Consider the following 21,252-nt stretch of genomic DNA (forward strand, 5'->3'; position numbering starts at 1 on the left):
CAGTATGACTACTGTTCATTGGAAACCAAAACATCAATCTTCTTAACTTATAGTGTTGGAGGCACAGGGCATGTCTTAGCGATTAATGACCAGTTAGAGGAGTAGCTATCTCAATACACAGCTAAGGGCCATTAACCCCAACTGGTCATTAATTCACAGGAAATGTCCTGTCCTGAGGTCATTATTGCTAATAAAATGCACACATGGAAAGTTCCCTCTCTTTTGCCTGTGTACATAAACATACAGTCACATTACATACATTGTTACATGTCATGAAAAAAAAATCCTATTAAATATGTCCAGAAGCTCAGAAAAACTAAACCTAATGAGAAATTTAATATACTTAATCTCTACATTCAACTAACCTTTTACTTGTTTTGAGGGTGTAGGGGGTGGTGGAGGAATTCATGTTTGTGTGGCAAAGCTGTGGATCTGCTGTGATCAGATAGATACCCATGTTCTGCTAACATACGGACATAGGGAACAGTGAAAGGAACATGCAAATGGGATTAGAGAAGCACTGGTGAACATGGATGAAACCAGCACCTATGATCTAATACTAGAGGCAGTGTGGAACAGCAGCAGCATTTAAGTCCTAATGTATTAGGTACCAGAACAGGCAGGCGGCACATTTAAGCATTAGGTCAAATTCCTCTTTGGTTTCCTCTCTCTTCCACTCTACTGGATTATGCTATACTCTCTCCCTTCTCAAGTCCATCATGCTTCCAGCTTTTCAGGAACCCTTAACTAGGTATCACTGTTATCTGGAACTGGCTCTTTTTACTTTTTGTTCTCCTTTCTCTGTCCTCTATGAAACCATCCTTGTCTTGCTTAAACCTCTATGATTCTCCTTTGAGCTGTCTCCCATAGCGTCCTATAAATATCTCGATTTTAGCAATTATTTCACAGTGTTTTATTTGTGTATAATCTACTGTTCCTCCCAGAAAAGGATCTTAAATCTTTCTTCCACCTTAATAAATGGTTGGAGATAAGCTATGGTGTTAATGGCCATAAGTATATATAATATATATATGCATTCTTAAATGTTTATTTGTATTTGCAAAAAAAAAAAGTAAGTTTTTAAGGAGAATCTGTAACTCAAAGAATGCATCTGTGTTTTACTGGTGTAAATGTAAAATCGAAAAGTTGCAAAAATACAATTCTTAAGACACTGAGTAATTCAAAACACATAATTTTAAACTAATTCTGTTAAATTTTTCTGGAACCTGGTAAGTGACTCTGTTTCATGCATATGCATGTTTTCCTCCTAGTTCTGAAATAATACAATTCTTTATTTTTTAAGAGTTTGCTTTAAATATGTTATTTACCGAAGGACTTTATCAGTGTTTTATTTTAAAATATGTATTATTGAAGTTTTAGAAACTAGAATTTACATAAAGGTCTGCTGATGGTATAGATCTTTTTGGTCAGACAGACATTCCTGTCTTCTCTTAAATTATATGATTAAGTGAAGCCAAGAACTCAGTCTAATGACCTACTTGTTTAATTAATTTAGCAGCATTAAGTCATTTAATTTATGTAAAGTACTTTTTAAAAAGAGTCTGGTTCATATAAATACTCAATAAATATTATTTCTAATTATTATTATCAGGCTTAATTTGAAGTATGTGAGTTTTGGTTTACTGAATGTGTTAACAAAGACATTCTTGTTGATAACTACCTCCTCCCTCTTATAAACCCTTTTATTATGCAGTTAGTTTTTCTATTCAGTGCTACCCTGTGTGGAGTAATATAGGGTGCAGATAAGGTTGCATTGTCCCAGACTTAAAATCTGTACTCGTGGCCCTGACTTGATCTTGTCCAATTGTTCTGATTTTATGTAGACTTTTAAAATATTTTTGTCAGAATCAAAAATAACTCTTTCAAAACTGACAGCTTTTATTTAGTTTTGCTTAAGAGTATTCTCCTTTGAGGATGATGGGGGAAAGAGTAGGCTTCTACCAGTATTCTTATCTCATCAATTCATCAAGTTACAGAAAGAATTGGTTCCTCCTATATTTGCATTAAAAAAAGTGAAAACTTTAATAGAAGTGATGCTAATTAACATAAAGAGTTGAATTTTTCACTATACACTCATCTCCATCTGAGTAAAGCCAGACCTGAATTTATTACTCAGTTCTGATTCATTTCCCCTGCAACAATTTGTAAGAGCAGAACAGGAGAGAAAGAGCAATTAAAAAAAAATCTTAAATACATTCAGAAAATTATAATTTAATAAGTGTAGGGATATCTGCAAACTGCTATATTAATAGCTCTTCTCTTCTTTTTAGGTTAAATTCGCACCATTTGAAAGAGAACATTGTTTTCATCATGAATGTTAATAAAGATGAGAGACTAAAGTCCAGAAGCCACTATTTTTGCCTTTTTCATGCCTTGATGATGCTAAGCATGACCACGCTGTTTCTTCCAGTCATTGGAACTTCTAAGCAAAATATTCCACGACTCAAGCTAACCTACAAAGGTAAACCTGTCAATGTTTCTCAAATTGTCTTTTTAATGACAGTATTTCTTTTATTTAGAAATGCATACTGACTTCAGTGCAATGTTTCTAATATTGGCATCAGTTAATATTATTATTATAGAACACGAAGCCCAATTACTTATTATTTTTGTGAAGAAAATAGATGTCAAAACTGTTCATGTACACTTTTCAGTTCATTATTTATAATGATTGACTCTTGATTAGCATAATGAGGAAATTTTTGTCTGCAAGCTGTAGTCAGTTTTGTATTAAAACAAATCAATCCCTATGTGTAGTCAGGCCACTCGCGATGGCTGCTCTCTTGCTCTCTGCACATCCCTGCTCCACCAGTGCCGGCTTCACCTACACTGAACTCACCTGACTGACTTTAACGCATGACTGCCCCAGGCCCCAGCTAATGATCGTTCTAACTTTAACTACCTTGATAGCTTATCAAAGAGGCAATGAGGAGCTGCTCCTCTGCTAGTTACCCTGGTAGCCAATGAGCCAACCTGCCATCAATTTCCCTTATAACTGGTAACCTACGCTTGCTCTCCGGAGTGAAGGGTGCCGCCGCGTCCTGCCCTGCCTCCGGCCCGTCCCCACCACACGATGGGGTGTTCCTCCAGAACCTTGCTTCAGAAACGTAAGCTCCTCCATCCTTTAAACTACTGTCTTTTTTGCTGACTCGAAGCTCTTTCTTCGGTCTTGAAGTTGGGCAAGCACAGGCTAGAGAGCATTTTTTAAAACAGTGAGATATCTTCCAAAAAATTAACACACTAAAATACCTTCAACATCTCCAACACATACATATTTTGTTTAAAAAAAGTCTATGTGAAAGGCTTAAAAATTTAGAAATGAGAGAACATTTAAGAAATGAAATCCAATTGTTTTTAAATGTTTAAATTACTATAAAAGCAAAGTTTATATGCTATATGTAATCATCTTATTTATGTATGTATAATATATCAATATGTAAGTGAAGAGAGAGAGAAAGAGTCAAGTTTCATGCTCAAATATTTATATATTTATTTATTTTTTCTGTGTTATCCTTTTGGCTTCTTTAATACCTTAAGAAATGAGAGGAATGTAGGAGATTCAGACTCCTTTTTTCTGAACTTGGCAGGTGAAAATTATGCTGGCAGTTTTAATCTTGAAGACAGCTTGTTTTCAGCTTAAATTAAATATCAAGAATAAAAGCTAATTCGATGTCCAATGTAAGTGTAAGTGGAATTAGCATATTACATCCATTACACGTTTCATATGTTGGTATTTATTTGTAATCTATAACTCATGAATTTAAAAGTTAAGGTAAAATTATTTTTGAGTTTTTATATTCTAGCATTTCTAGAACACATGAAACTAATCTATGATTAAAAAAATCAGAACATTGCCCTTGTGCCATTGGGAGGAGGACTGGATGGAAAGGGGTTTGAGAGGAAACTGTGGGATAATGGAAATATTCTCTGTCCTGATAGGGATGTGGATCATGCAAGTATATAATACGGACTTTTCACGGCCCATCATATTGCTCTTGTCAGATTTGTTTGCATACTTTCCAAATTTACCCTACAAAAGGAATAGAACAAAAATTAAAAAAGTTTGAAAATTAAGAGATTGAAGGGGAAAAAAAGGAAATGCTATCTTGCTTTTTATGATATAGTGAATCACACAAGAACATTGCACTGATAAGTATGAACAATGTGAAATAAATTAGACTTGGAAAAAAACTTTAATAGCTTATAATCACTCCCTGAGGATTCTGTTATGAGCAAAGTATTCGCATAACGACTGTGAATTATGCCATTTCATCCTCATCACCTCCCTGTGAGATAGGGGTTGTTACCACCTTCCTATATATGAGGATACTGAGATACTAAGAAACTGAGAAATGAAGGTCTCAAATTAGTTGACAGCTCAGCTCCTGAGTCAGCCCCATGCTGCAAACAGCCTGCATGCCCAATGCTATTTCTCACACCCTAGACTTGAGGAGTTCTTCCCTGAGGCACTTACCTACCAAAGTGAACTTTAAAGTTAATAGAAGCATCATGCTGATATTTGGCTAACTGATAATGATTTCAGTTATCAAAATGAAATGGAGTTGAAAAAGACCACACGCTCTGTTTAAGATCACTAGGTAGCCAAAAGAGATTTACAGACTTGTGGGATTTTGTGCCCTTGGATAAATTTATGGGGAAAAAAAGGAGACTGTTAGTGTGTTGATTTGTGTTCATAATCAAAATTTTATATGACTGATTGTAAAATACTAACTCAAATATGGTTATTTGATCATTTGAGAATAACTAATCAGTTCCTTAAGATGAATAAGTAAAAAACATTAATTTTATATAGCTGCTACTAATTAGTTTATCCCTAGTTAGAGGGTTTGTTTTTTTAAGTATGAATGTATGTTTTTTGAATTGGAATCAACCATGTAATAGTTTAGAATTTTGTTTATCTTTCTATAGATTCTCACTCCTCTCAGCACCTAGTACTTATATAAAAGGAGAACTGATGTAAGTGTTGGATTAAATGCAATAAGAACTATTCTTCTGATGGTTCTTATGTTTAGTATACTTTCCAAATGCTGTATTTTTTTAGGTATTTATCTAAATGAAGTTATCTGCATATCAAAATCTAGTCAGCAGTAATAAAGATTGAATGCAGAGTAGGAATTTTAAAACTCTCTCAACCCACCCTCAATAGACACACACACATACATAGACACACGCTTTCTCTCTCTCTCTCTCTCTCATATTGTTCCCCATGACTGCAATTAGCCATTTATTTCCAGATTGTGTGCTAATAAGAGTAGTCATCTTGGCTAGAGAAGTTACTAACAACCCTTACGGAGCACGCCTCTTTCCACTTGGAGAATTTGAGGTCTTTTCTTCAGAAATCATCAATTCAGCACTGTGAAGTTGGCATTTCCCATCCATTTCCAAGAATTTCAGCAGTTTCCCTAGGCACCTCTTCTATACCATATCTGAGAGTATAAAAACAAAGTAGTTCAAATTCTGACCTCCTAGATTTTAAAAGTGGCCTGTTTCTGAATAAACAAAGTTAGAACATAAAAATCACTGCCAACTTAGGGTTATACTGAGGAAAATTGCTTGTTTACCACATTTCTACCTCTGAGATAATAATACAACTCTCCCTTCACATTTTCTCTCTTTCTCTTATGACTCTGACTAATGAATTAAGATCAGCTAGTCCCACCCATTGCTTAGATAGTTTTGGGGAAGTCTAAAATTTCACGCTTGGCACTAAAACGCTGCCAGATTGTGAGATTAGAAAAATTAATTTTATTTTCAAGAGTAATTCATTTTTATGGGCACAAAATCAGCTTTTTTTTCTTCACTTTCCATAACTCAGGCTTTCTTAGGTGCTGACCAGAGATGCAAGCCAGTATCAGTAGAGTTAGCTACTTTGAACAGCTGCAAGATTATTTTGAGGGATTACTTAAAGGCCAACAGAAATATAATAACTGTTTTATCCAAAGAATGCTCTTTGATAAAGACTTAGCTTTGAATCTCTGAATCCACAGGAGCTTGTTTGGTTCTATTGTTGTATAAAGAGATTTCCCTTCAGTTGCATATTTTGCATTCTTGCACATTTATGCATACTCAATCTGTTTCTTGAGTAACAGTTAGTAAGGAACCTTGGAGGTTAGAATGTTCTGTATTGCTGGATTTTGTGTTAAAAGAATAATAGATATATCTAGACTGACAAGGTGAGTTTCTCACAGTAGCTTGTACACTTTATACTACAGATGTAGTAAAACATAGTTTTTGAAAAATGACCAACTTGAGTCTTGCAATAAGTGTAAATATTTTCTGTATTATGGTCATCATGAAGGAACTCATGTGGATTAAGGATATTTATACCCAAGAAGCATAGAATCTGTAGTGGTACTTATTTGGAAACTCCTGAAGATGAGATAGGTATGATAGCTAAAGAGGGAATGGACAAAAGCTTTGAAAAAGGGAGAGAAAATCAAAGTCAACCAATTTTCAGAGATTCATCCTTTAAGGTGAATTGTAATTACTTTCATTTCATTTTTTTTTGTATATTCTCTTTAGCCTTCTTTTCTTTCCTATTTTAGATTTTAGTATTAACTTATATTTGAATGACTTAGATACTGATATAGGTTAGATTAGATATGTACTGAGCAACTACTACATACCTGGCACTGTACTAGGCTGGGTCAGAGAAAAGTCACTGTCCCCTTTGAATTTCTTTTCCAGATAGGGAGGCAGACAGTGACCAGGTAAACAAACGGATGAATGTTACTTCAGTTAGTGGGAAGTGCTATCAAGAATATAAAGCAAGAGTGACTGAGTCCAGAACCCTTTTTAGACTTTATCATGTCAAAGTGTTAGAACACTCTGAAGAAACATCGTTTTTATACCCATTTTATAAATAAGAAACATGAGGTCAGAGCCTGAAGGCCTTGTCCCAAAGCAAGAAGCTGTTAAGTGGCAGAACTAAATTGTGTGTTTTCATCTCTCTAGTTCAAGGCCCATGCTCTTGCCACCTTGGGCCCTGGAGGGAGACATTACATATTCAGGAACACAAATATCAAGATAAAAAAAAAAAATACCAGTTTTCACCATTACTTCTCTGGCAGTATGCTCTTTTCAGTAATTACCAGAGTACTAATTACTTTTTGCTTTGCATAACTTGTATGTATTTTCATAGAAAAGAAAACTTGTAATCACATTTCAATGTTTAATCTGCTATTGTATAGTTAAACATTAATGTATTTGATAGAATGGTTCTTTTTGCTTGATGTTTCTAAGAAATGAATGGATAAGTCTACATTTTTTTTCTTTACTTATGGATTGCTATATTTAGCTATGATATATGGCATGTGTCAGGTAGAGATTCATGGCTACTTGACTCATCTCACTTGTTTGATTTGACTGGTCTAATATTAGTTCTGTTACCTCAATTCAGTGTAACAGTCAAGAAGGCAATTTCTGAAGCCAAACTGCTTAGGTCTTAACTGCTGTTACTAGTTGTGAGATACTTGGATGTGTGTTTTCTATACTGCAGTTTTCTTAGTCATAACATAGCCAATCTAACAGTAAATCCAAATGCATTAGTGTTTAATTCTAATAAGGTTGTTGTGAAGGTGTGTTGATCCAGGTAAAGCATCTAAAGCAGTTTGGCATAGTAAGCATTTAATAAATACTGTCAATTAGTATTTCTTGTGAAATATTATTATCTTCCTAGATGTTAATGGTTGTTCCCAGACCAAAGTTTTTTCTATGTAAACAAGTTTGAAAAATATGACATAGTTCCCTCCTGGGGATTTACAACATATATTAAAATTGCTTTTGTTTATGCCCAGAGATTTTTCTACTAGAGTTAATTTCCCCTAGTCAAGTACCACCCACAGATTGTGAACTCATTGAAGGTACTTTCCAGTATTTTTCTTTGTGGTCTTCTAGTAGTTAATAAGTGCATAGGTCATTGCTGACCGTGAGAAGAGTAGTGTCTTTGAGTGGATGGTAGCCTTCAGAGTGGGTTAAAAGGAATCATAAAATCCTTCAGGAGTTCCTACTTGATGCTTTCCAAAGCAGACATTTTTGTTGTCAAATTAATGAGAAAAGACGGCTTGCTCTAAATATCTATCTCCTTAAGTACGTAGTGAAGAAGCATTATCGATCTTATGGTAAGAATTCCCATACAGTTGTTTTTTCTGTAAAGCAGGTCATTGATGGTTTAATTTTTAATAAACTCATTTGTTTTTCCAGACATATTTTCTCTAAACTGAGGCTCTGTGTATGATTGGGCTTTGGTAGGTTTAAGAGTTCAAGGATAACATTACTGTGTATGTGATACTTAGCAGTCAACAGTTAATAACAATACTGGCCAATGCCCACTCTTTCCAGCCTCATTCTGGCAATAAGGACATACATTAGGACGTAGAAAAGGCAAAACTTCCTGTCATCATGTAGTTTATATTTTGATACAGAAAGGCAGACCAATTTAAGTGCATTACACAGCAAGATAGAAGATGCTAAGTACTATAGAGAAAAATGAATCAGGAAAGTTAGCTAGAGAGTGGTGGGGGTAGAGTAATCAATATAGTGGTCAGGGAAGAGCTCACTGAGACAGTGATGTTTCCACAAATACTTAAAGAAATTATCATTGCAAGTCATGTGGATACTCAGGAAAGGAATATTTTTGGCAAAAGGAACAGCAAGTGCAAAAGTCCTGAGGAGGAAAGGTGTCTGGCATGTTCAAGGATCCTGCAGAAGACAGTATGGCTAAAAACAGTGGTTTGGGGGAAAGGAGAAAATTGATTAAGTCAGATTGATAATAGGAGGGAAGGATTAGATCCTTTGACTGTTTCCATTGTTCAACCATTGGTTTTTAGTCTGAGTGTTATGGGAATCCACTGGAGAATTTTGAGCACAGAGGTGACATGATCCAACCTTCATGATTATAGGATCACTCTGGTTTCTGTATTGTGCATACACTGAAAGGGAGAGGTCAGGGGAATAGGGCACCAAGTTTGAGGGTTTCATGATAATCCAAGTGAGAAATGATGGTCCTTGAGCCAAACTAGTTGCACTGGAAGTAGGAGGAGAAGATAGGTAGGCAGAGCCAACAGGATTTGTTGATGGCTTGATGTGAAGTATGAGAGAAGTCAAATCTGACTCCATGGGTTTTTATATTTATTTGTTATTTTTTTATTGAGGTATAGTTAGTTTATAATGTTGTATCAATTTCTGGTATACAACACAATGCTTTAGTCATACATGAATATACATATATTTGTTTTCATATCCATGGAGTTTTTGTTTTTTATCTAAGGGTGAAGTTATTATTAAATGAGATGGTGAAGTCTATGAAAGAAAGTTTGTGGGAAGATCAGGTGAACATATTTGTTTGAGAAGGATATTAGGTATATAAGTGAGAGGCAAAAGAAGGCATTTGAGTCTATAATCTCTGGAGTTTATGGAAGATGTCAGTTGGAGACATGAATTTGGCAGTTAGCATATAGAAATTTTTAAATCCATGAAATTCTGTGATGACTTAAGTCAGGAAATGAGAAAAAGGAGGAATGAGTATCAAAGAGAACTGAAAAAACATGCTAAGTATGTAGGAGAATAATCAGACGTTCTAGAGTAGCGGAAGTTATATGAAGAAAGTTAAGAAAAGGGATCATCTGCAGTGTCGTATTCAGCTAATGTGTCATGAAAGATAAGTAAAAATTAACATCAAATTTAACAATAAAAACCTCTTGTTGACCTTGATAAGAGCAGTATCTTTAAGTGCAGAAACCATAGCACAACTGGGATGGATTCTAAAACGCATGGTCTCAGGAACTGGAGACAATTATAGATAATTCTTTCAAGGAGTTTTCCTCTAATGTAGACAATGGGCAGTAGTAGCTGGAAGGACAATGAGATCAAGAGGCTTGTTTATTTCATGAGCTAAACAACAGCATATTTATATGTTAACCTAAGTAATCTAGGAAAGGAATAATTAAGGATTCAGGAGAAATGTGGGCTCACCCATACCCTATTGAAGGAAGTATCAATGAGAGTCAATTTTTTTTCTCTAAAATCAGGCTACTTATAGAAGATACGTTAATAGAATTGGCTTATTTTACATAATAAACTATTACCTGGTTCATTATTAGTGTCAATTGTCTAGGTGAGAAGAGGGATTAAACAGATACAATATATTCAAGGAGGAATATGTTTCATTTGATATAATACAGATTGGAAGTACTACGTTCACTTTGAAAATTGATACATATGGATTTGGAAATAAAACTCCAGAAAGATTAAATAATAACCCCAGGGTCATATAAATAGATAATTAAAAACTAACCTAAGTCTTCTGTATTTCAGTTCAATAGTGTTTGTACTACAACTTGCCTGTATCCAACACTATTATTTAGTAATAATTACAATCTATTTAACACTGTATGTGGAGCACTGTTCTATTGATCTGTTGAGGTTCACAAAGTGGTAAAAATTACCCAATAATATAAGGTAACACCTGATGTAATATTGTCATACAAGGATCATATAAAAGAGCTCCTGAAATTAAGAACATACATAAAAGTCACTGAGTTCTATGTGGTCATCAGGGTCCTCCTGCCAGGTAAAGAAGATCTATGTCAGGACACACTTTAATTATGTCCTGGTTATACTTAAATGTGAAAGGGACTTATAAGGACATAGCTTAGGTAAAGGCAATTTTTTCTGAGATTAAACCCAGTCAACTATTTTTTTGGTTAAAGTATTTTTTAATAGATCTTATATATAGTTGGTTTACTATTCTATAAATTATTGGGGAGATAAAATTTTTTTATATGCAACTGCTTGTTCTATGACTTCACTTACCTAAAATTTGTTTCTAATTCCTTGGGTCTTATTAAGGGAATTTTTACAGTGAGAGTCTTTCAATACATGTTTAAAAAATTAAAAATTTATGGATTTTTAAAATGAATGTCATTGATTCTTTTTTAATAGAAAATTTCATGAATGCCTCCCTCTTTCTTAAGAACTAGTGATATACACTTTGTATTTTTCTTGAGTCCTTTTAACATGTTGTTTTAATCCTGTTAATTCAAAAGAGGCATAAATTAAAACTAAAGTGCTTTTTACTTAGAAAGAAAGATACTTATAAAGAGGTTTATTTCACTAAAGCCACAGTGAGCCAGACACAGTCTAGAAAATAAGATAAATATTTCAGTAATCCTAGTGGAATGGTGAAGTGGAGGAAGTAATAGAAGTGAAATTGTCTGTGGGTGTGTTTCATAAAAGCATAAGTAGAATTGTTTTAAAGAATCTTGCTTTTCTAAGTAATGATAAATCTTAAAACATAAAATATAGCTGTAATGGGTGATGAGGCTTAGAGTTGGAAGACCTAAATAGGTTTCACCTCCTTCTCTGGCGTGTGCTGTTCTGCACCATTAGAACAGTTGTTCTGAGTCTAGGTTTTCTCTTCTGCAAATTAGTGATAATCCTTCTCATTCTCCTTAAGGGTCAAATTAAATAATGTAGAGAAAGCTTTTTGGATGTTATAAAGCATAAAATGATATTATGATAGGGCTTCAAAAAGAGACCAGACAAGAATAAATTACTGAATTAACTGAAGTAAGATGTGAAGAAAATTCAAGATCTTTAAAAATGTAATTATATTTAGGCATCTTGGATACAATTTCTGCTGCCACCAATAATAGGAAATTTACTTCAGTCAATAATCATAACTTATCTTTACATCTTCCAAGTTAATGCACATTAAATGAATGTACTTCTCTTCTCTGTATGAGAAAACTGAAGGGAAACAGTTTGTCATTGGTTTAAGCTAAGTAGGTCATTTATCACTTACCACAATTAAGTTAGTTTTAAGTTAATCACATTGTTAGAATAAAGTAATGATGTGTAGATTTGAGCAATGTAGTATTATAGAGGAAAAAATAATTTGGCTATTTTGCATAAATTAACTTATGTCATCATTTAAGAGTTGGAGAGAAACTCTAGTGTGGAGAAGCAAAGAAAGAGTCCAGCACTTCAAGGTTTTTGGGGGCCACAGTGTTCCTTGGCTTTTCTTCTCCAACTGTGATTCAAGAACCAGTAGCACCAGTATAATCCGGGAGCTTGTTAGAAATTCAAACTCTCAGACCCCTTCCTAAACTTTTTAATGAGAATCTGTTTTTTTTTTTTTTAACAAGAATCCTAGCTAATTTGAATGCAAGTTAATCCTGAGAAGCACTGCTTTAGAGTGTTTTATTTCAGACTCCCTACCCTTCCTCCACTTCCTCCCATCCCCCACGCCCCAACACACAGAGAAGAGCATGTGGATATCACAACAGGCATCTCTTACAATTGCAAAGCATTAGAGCCATGATTGGGTCTCCAAATGGCACATTTAACCTCTGTGAATTATTAAGTGATAAATCCTGATTTATATGGAAGTTAGATAAACCGATACAAACAAGAATCACTAGTTTGAAAAAATCATTGGTTAAATTTTTATTAAACTTCCTATGTGCAAGAAGAGGTGATGAGTCATAGTGATGATGTCAACTTTATTCTCTGCAAGGGCTTCTGGTCTTTTTAAAGGACAAAATAACTGTAAAAAGATTAATGCCATAGGAATAGGGTAAATAAAACCAAACATTTTAAAGAATTTTGGAGGAGATTGGGTGTGAAATTGAACTTTGAACATGAGAGGAAATTTAGTTTATTGAATGAAGTGTATGTTGGCATTGGAGGATTTTGATCCCAAAATTCTAATTAATTGTGATTTAGGGGGTAAAAACAGAATAGGCAGCATCATGTGGGAGGGACTGGTAAGGGAGGGGGCAGAGAACAAGGTAGTATATGCGCCTGTTACAATAACTTTGAGGACTAGTAATATGGACCCTAGCCAGGCTGACAATAGGAATATATGTTTGAAGAAGAAGAATAGAAAATTTGCATGATGAAATCTATAAGGCTTAAAATTTACCTGGATATTGCTGTGAGGGGAAATGCAATAGACTTAGAAGTACCAGTTATTTAAATAGGGGGAAAAAAAGAGTAAGATTGTAGGAAAGATAAGCTAAAAATGATTTTGATATCTTGAGCCTGAGGACTAGGTCATGTCGTTAAAGTCGTTATAGTTAGTAGGATGAGATGGTTGGGTGAAAAATGACAATACCAAGCAGGCTATTGGAAATTCTGAACTGTGACTGGGGAGAGGCAGTGGGGTTTTAGGTGTCTATTTTGAAGTCATCAGCAGAGAACTAACAATTTATGGGAAACTGTAAATAGAAAACATTATGTCACTGTTGATGGCCTATAAACACTGCCTGAAATCAAGGAGAACATTATTCTATGATGACATTTTTAATCTCCCTCTTGGAAGTCTATGTGCATATTCTGATGCAAATTCTCTGCACACCTTTACGGGATTATCTTCCATGGGTAAGAGATTAAAGAACCCTTTCTGGAGAAAACCTAGAGAAAAGTTCCATGGATAACTGACATCTGTTTGTTCTGAATGAAAAGCCAAACTGAAGTTTTCCTGAATCAATGGAAATTAAGTTTCAGATCAGATGTCACACTGAATGCCCAGCATGATAAATGAAAAATAAGTCAAAACAAAACAAGACGTATTCAAGCCAATTATTTTAAATTTCATAATAGCAAGAGTGAGGGGGTGAAAGGAAAGACAGAAGACTTTCAAAAGCTTGGGATACTGGTGGCATGAGATTTTTTAATCATGACTTTGGAAGCTGGAGGATAGTGTATAAAAATGCCTCAGATCTCTGAGGGTGAATGCTGTTCAACCCAGAATTCTATAGCTAGTCCAACCATCAGCAAAGGTAAATTAGAAACATCTTCACACATGGAAACTTTCAAACACGTAAGTCACAGTCACTCTTTCTTAGGAAACGTCTGGGGATGTGCTGACCAAAAATAAGCAAGTAAATCAAAGAGGAAAAAGACAAGGGATCCAGGAAAGATGGGATTCATTTGAGGACAGAGAAGTTTGAGAAAGCTATTTCAAAGGGCAGAGAACAGCCAGTCCAGATTGTAGGAGGTAGAAAGGGCTTAAGAGGGGATGTTTCCAGGAGAAAAATAAAAAGCAACCTGACAGAATTTCATTTGAAAATTTTATGGAGACATTTTTCAGGAAATAGAGAAAGGTTTGATCATGATCTTAGGGAAATCTATGCAAAGGATTATTAATAAAAGCAACGTTCTTTTCAAGAAAGAAAGTATGATTAGAGAACACTACTTTTCCAAGTAGGGGAGAATATTTACCTTGCAACAGTAATGGAATGATGGAATATAGCTTTCATAAAAATGGACACACCATAATGTTAGGAGCTTGGTTGGAAGGACAGGGTCAGCATAACAAAGGTAAAATTCTCAACTTCTGTAAATACGAATTCAATGGAAATGTCTGAAAAGGTGTTTTAATAGTATATACATACATTTATATACATGAAAATAAATAGAAAATAAGCTACTTTATATGTTTATGTGGGGTCTAGATTGGGGGTGGACAAAGGACGGGAGAGGAGACAGATGGGCTTACATACACCTTTTAATGTTACCTTTTTACTTATGCATATACTTAGATTTGATTAATTAATCTTAAAAGTGATATTGTTATAAAATACTGATATATTTTAAGTTATTCTCACAGGTCTTTGTGATGATCTTAGGGTGAGAAATTATTTACTCCTGTCACATTTGTTTTGCTATTTAGAATCAATAATAAATGATGTATTCAAGTATGACTTTTCTAAGTTTTAAAAAAATTAAGTTCGCCTACCAGATTGAAAACAAATTCATGGTCACCTGTGAAACAGTTTTGACTTTAAATATTCCTCGAAATTTGAAAAGGGAGAAATTATTTTTTAATTAATTAATTAATTAATTTTTAAAACCTTTGGGTTTTTTTGGGGGGGGAGAGGTAATTAGGTTTATTTATTTATTATTTAACGGAGGTACTGGGGATCGAACCCATGACCTCATGCATGCTAAGCATGTGCTCTATCACTGAGCTATACCCTCTCCTCCAAAGAAGAAATTCTTAATACTTTGAGAGGAATGAAGAAAATAGTTGTCAAAATAGAATCAATCTTCTCCAGAAGTATCCTCTCAACTCCTTCTGAGGCCATTGATTCTATTAGAGCATTGTCCTTTTGGAAATGTATCCTGTATTTATAATGTTAGCCTTTTTTTAGGTCAGTAGGAAAAATTACCATGGCAAAGCTTTTGAGAATTTGAAACGATTCGTTCTTAGTCAAAGCATTTAACTAGGACCCATAATCATAAATTATGAATCTCACATGTGATGGATTATATAAGAAGCATCTACTATTGAAAACTAGCCAAATAAAGAATAAACCTGTGATTTAAAAGCATGGATGTAGATGGAAATGTGACGGTGTAAAATTACCACACTCCTATTCCACATCCTGCCCTGGCAAGAACATAGCTCTGATGATATGACAGGCTTTGTTTGTTCCTAATTTATGTTTCCCCATGTGATATCATCTGATTTATTATTGACATAGATAATGTTCTGTCTAAGACCTAATGAACATAATGATTTCCAGCATTCCATTGCAGGAGAATAAATGAGAATTTGATTTTTTTTTTCTTATTTGGACTTGTGTTTGCAGGAAGAAAATCGGGTTAGACTTGTCACCTAGGAAAGTAAAATGATATAACATACACCTATAATTTTGAACTAGTCTTTTGTAAGGATTTTAGGTTTGAGTAACATTATTTATTGGATATTATTTGAGCAGTAAGCTATGAAGACTAAACGTACATAAACAGAGAATAATTGATATGTTTGATAGGTGGAGGTGAGCTATCTTGGTAACCACAGTCTATTCATATGATCTCAAGCCTAACAATTGAAAGTCAAGTGGGACAATTTAAGATGAGTTAATTTACCAAAGATTGAATCCAAGGGAGAATCCATGCCTTGACTTGGACCAAAAACAGGAGAAGCAAATAGAGGTTCACAGAGAGCCAAAGGGGCTCAGTGAGCCACAACATTAGGGACTAATTTTCATTTTGGAATGAACAGTTTATTCCCTTTACTCAATTCCTGACCTAAACTGAGAACAGGCTTTTTGGAGGAGAGTGGGGAAGGGGAAAATGTTTTGGTAGCCAAAACATTTCTGGAAACTATGGGAAGAAGGAGTTCCATAGAAAGAATCTTGGGAAACTAACCATCAGCAAGAAAGCCCAGGGAATTCAGAGATCAAGGGGGGGAAGCTGGATTTATGGGCAAGGCAGGAATAAAAAAAATCCTTTACTTCTTTATTTAGACAGCTTTGTAGAGAACACATTGGAGATGCGACTGTATTCAAGAAACCTCAGAACAGCCCTAATGATATAATAGCTATTTCCTTAAGTTAAAAAAAGGGGTGGGTGGGGCAGGAATTTGTGCTGAATGTCCTATGATGGTGGGGAAAGGTGACTGGGTTTTGATCTGCATTCATTTTTGGCTGTGAGCTTTCTCTGCCAAGAAATTATACTCCTTAGATTGGAGTAGATTGGAAGTGGGCTTTTCTCAAAAGAGATTTTGTTCTTGGCCCCTGAAGTTCTGCTTTTAATAACTTTGATTTTCTTCTAAAAAAAAAATGGAAAAAACCCTTCCTGTTAAGTGTTCTTCTTTTAAAAGATGTGGGAGGCCATTTTTTAGCTACGTAGTCTACTCATGAGAGAAATTGTCAACTCCACCCAGTTCAAAATTTCTGGCAATAAATGCGGGATTTAAAGGGTATGAGATTTTTGTTCATTTAACACTGAAATGCTGAGGAAGTCTGTGCTGCTTAATCCTGAATTTATTAGATTCAGTGTGACTGACCACTCCCTTCCTTTCTGGGATAAAGAGGAAGAGCGGAGACCATCAAGTCAACTATTTCTTCAGGCTGAATGAACAATATGAAGGGACACTCAAAAGGAGACACAAAGAATTCGTTTCAGAACAGGCATTTATTTCGAATAGGAGAGGGGATTCCGGGACCGTTAGCCTTCCCCTCAAGTCAAGGGGTGAGGAGGAGCTATGAGTGAGGAGACGCATTGTTGCACCTTGTTGCTCTTCCACCACTGAGAGCACAGTTATGACTAAGCCCACTTAACTGCTGCGGACCTCACAGCAGGGCAGCCAAACAGGATTATTGGGAAGATCTCCCTTTAGCTCTAATTGCCTTATACTGTATTTCTGTTCTTCCCAAAGGTTAGAGACTGCTTGGTCCAAGGGACAGAGGAATGGCCAGGAGTAGATGGGTGAATGACAGTTTGTTATTTGATACATCCTGAATTTGAACCAAGTTAAATGTAAGGCTGTAACGCCATAGAACTCCAATGTTGGAAGGCACTCCAGAGACCCCTTGGTTTCTCTACCCACTCAGTTCAGTGAGAGAACTGGAATCTCATTATTTAGCTTGTTAGAGGACATCCACAGAGGACGTTCTTTCCATTTTGCTATTCAAGATACATAACAGTCTACTACTGTAAGTACTATTGCCTTTTGTCACAAGTATTTTCTCATTTTTGTGGTGGATGAGCGTCTTGTCTCCAGGAGACTCTAAGGTCTGTGAGAGAGGAACTTTTTATGAGTCTTGGCAGCATGTGCAGATTGCTGGTGATCTTAGATGAGTCTGTCGTTTGCCTTCAAAAATCTAGTTGTATGAAGGTAGAGACTCACTTTGTTGTGCTAGAAATGAGAAATTATTCTAAATATAGTTATTAACTATGTGGGAAACATACAGTCTATCCCTTGACTTTTGGTGAACTATCAGGAGATGTTGAAGAAGATTCTGGACATACCCTTCAGAAGTGGACATATACATACAACTGTATGAAAATCTCATATCGTTTAAAGGGTTTTTGACCATCAGAACCATCCCGTTGCTCTGTAGTGGTTTATTGATAATGGATCCTGAACACCATCTCTGTGTCATCATTCAATTAAAATCTGTCTTGTGCGTGATTTCCATAGTTAAGCTAGTAGAATAAATGAATAATCATATCTTTGCTTCATTTATTTTAGAAATAATCAACTGGTAGATTTTTTTCAAGAGTGCGTGGCTAGAACAAGAGGGAATTTGAGGGCCTGGGCGATTGAGTGGAGATTATAAACTGAGAACAAGGTTATAGGACAATGACTGAAAGAACAGTTAGAAGGAGTGATTATGTGGATTAGGTCAAAGGTTTAGGTGGATAGAACCAAGAATGCATTTAAGACCTGGAGGTAAATGCTGCTGTCCTCTGAGAAACGGTGGGGCTGGTTAAGTACGTACAGAACAAGCCTCCTCTGAGTGGCATTTGTGAAGCAACACACGCACCCCAGCGCCGAAGGGGGAAAAGCAACAAGAGTTTCTGTTCAAAACGATTATAAACTGTGGACGATTTTAAACATCACATGCCTGAGACTTTCCAGTGTCAGAAAAGAAAAAATAAACCTTTGAACTATATTGCCAAGTTACTAGTCTTTAACTTTCATGAGTTTGTGGTCTGCGGGTCCAGCATCCATATCTGATTCCTGAAATCCTGGGAGTATATTAGCTTTAGGTGTTAAGATAGAGACTCTGGATTTAACTTTTTTTTTTTTTCCCTGGGATTTTGTTGATGATCCCATGGAAACAAAAATGACTTTGCTTGGTTTGGCAGAAATGCAAGAAAGATAAGCTGCTGGGGGAAGAGGGAACCTGTCCCAATCCCTGTCCCAAGGTCTTTTCAAAATGTGTGCGTTAGCCTGAGAAATTTCTCACATGTAATGCCTAAGTCTAATTATTTAGTTTGGCTCCAAAGGATTGGTGAAGCATGCTTTAATGTTCTGATGCTAACATTGTCACAAGGCAACATTAAATCATTTTGAAATGATAATACTTCAGGGTAGTCACTATTTTTGCAGCTGTTTCTCCCTTGTCAAATTCGTTTGAAACTCAACCCAATAGAATTGGTTATGGTGCAAGAAAATAAAGCAAATGACAACGTCCACTTTATGTTCCTCGCTGTGTAAGCTGAGAGGGAAAATGAGATGCAAGATTCTTAAACATCTTCCTCCTCCCGTTGGCACTGCCATAATTCAGGAACTCACCATCTTTTAGAAACTTCTCTGTCCCCATCCTTCCTGATTCTCACCCATCCTGAACGCTGCAGTCGTTATTTCTCTAATACTCAGCTACAGTCTTTGTCACTTTCCTAGGTAAAAAATTTCAGTGGCTTTTTGATACCGACGTAATACCCAAACTCTGCAGCCTGACGTCTTACGATCTGATTCTCTTGAGGTTCCCTTTATGTTCAGCCTCACTTCTCACTGCCCCCACCTGTACTTTCTGTTTCAGCATATTGAACTACTGCAATTCCACAAATGTTAAGTGCATGATTTGTCTCAGACTCTGAGCTACATGTAGAGGGTTCCAAGATAAGTAAGACCTGATCTCTGCTCTGAAGGAGCTCATACTCCATAGTAGGAGACATATTCAACGTGCAGTGTGTGAGCAGAATAATACATGATGGTATATGCCCTTGAACATACTACCTATTGTTCTTCTGCTTGGAATCAACTTTTCTTTGTATTTTTCTTGTAAAGCCTCTGCCTGTCCTTCAAGACTGTTCTCAAATATCACCTCTTTTGTAAGGTGATGCCCTGTTAATTACTTGAAAGATTTGTTAACATTCTGTGTAGACTTCTATTAGAATTTATTTTGCTTATATTATACTGTCTGTACTTATCTCTTTGCACGTTGACGTGCGAGTTTCTTGATGGCAGTGCTCAGCCATCCCACAGCCCTAACTGTGTGCTCAATACTTCGCATGTACTAGAAACTTATAAATATTTGTGGACAGAATAATATTCCAAAAATATTTTTTAAAAATTGAGATACTCTAATCTTGATAAACCAGATTTAATGGAAGATGAAATAATATTCTTCTTTAATAAAATTTACTTGGCCGAAACCGGAATTTAACAAAGTAACAGTTAACATTTATTAAACTTTTCCCATCTTCAAGGCATTGTTCTCAGAACTTTATGTAAAATTACTTACATTCATCATCAAGAGAATTATGAGTTGAGAAATATGACTTCCTTTTTATAGATTTTTGTATAGAGTTTAAAAACACATCATCATTATTATAATAGCTGATAGTTACAGAGCACCTACCGTGTGACAGGCGCTATTCTAATACTGACCATATATTAACTCATTATTCCTCACACCTCTGTGATTTATTACATAGTTTCTATTAATTATTATCTTCATTTTAGAGATGAGAAAACCAAGGCACGGAGAAGTTAAATGTCTTGTCCTAGATCATACAGCCAGAGTTGCCAGGCTATGATCTGCCCCAGCTGATCTGGCCCTAGAGCTCACACCCTCTCTTGTTAGGCTAAGTCACAGTTAATTCTGTAATTAGTGTCACAGTGCATGGTTCAGAATAGTTGATTATTATCCAAGGGCACTGAAATAGTATGGATTTATATTATAACCTATTTTCCTGTATTAGTTGGGTCAAGATATACTCTTGGAAATCTCATGTGCTTTCCATTTTTCCCATTGCCTGATTGAATAAAAGTTTGTGTGAAATGTTTTCTCTTGTTAAGGCTTCAGATCATATCTGTCGTATCTGTTCTCTCAGTTCCATTCCTCTCCCTCCTGTTCTACTTGACAATCAGTATGGAATATTTGTTGGCTCCCAGCCCTGCCCCTCTCCCTCAAAATAGGCTCATTACATTTGAAGATGATAAAATATATTATTCCATTGTGTCTCTGGTCTGAAAAACTATTAAAGATTTATTTAACTTAATAGAAAAATAATTAGTAGAGAGTTCAGACTTCCATCCAGTGTGCACAAACCATGAGTTATAAATATTAATGAGACATTTGTTTGGTAAAGCCATATTCACTTGAGAATTCAAAAAGTATCATATCTTCTTCAGCATACAACCTTTTGGTTTGTCAGAATTAAGACAAGAAATCTATCTTAGTGGCTAAGGGAAATAACATTTAACCATCGTAAATTAGAAACAAGAGTGAAAAGAATTCTCAAAAATATGAGATAATAAAACTCAATGGTGGATGGCTAGACTATATAGCCTTTAAATTTAAGGAGCTCAAATATCCATTTTCCAGAGGTTGAAAACTGCCATTACACATTTTAGAAGTATCTTGATGCCTGTTTCTGGGACATTATCTCTTTTTATTTTTCTCATCAATTAATAATGAATTGCTTGAACATTATTGTTTAAAATCCAGTAACAAATAA

General features: G+C 35.3%; 1 protein-coding gene across 3 annotated transcripts in view; it reads left to right on the forward strand.

Annotated features, from left to right (window-relative positions):
* Positions 1-21,252, forward strand: part of SEMA3D (semaphorin 3D) — a 177,030-nt gene that overhangs the window by 57,420 nt on the left and 98,358 nt on the right. For all 3 annotated transcript variants that reach the window (XM_010977991.3, XM_064487618.1, XM_010977992.3), the window contains one exon: positions 2,292-2,482. In XM_010977991.3, coding sequence (XP_010976293.1) covers positions 2,332-2,482 — 151 coding nt within the window. In that variant the 5' untranslated portion in view covers positions 2,292-2,331. The remainder of the gene's footprint in view (positions 1-2,291; positions 2,483-21,252) is intronic.

The sequence above is a fragment of the Camelus dromedarius genome, chromosome 7 (assembly GCF_036321535.1).
Source record: "Camelus dromedarius isolate mCamDro1 chromosome 7, mCamDro1.pat, whole genome shotgun sequence".
Lineage (NCBI taxonomy): Eukaryota > Metazoa > Chordata > Mammalia > Artiodactyla > Camelidae > Camelus > Camelus dromedarius.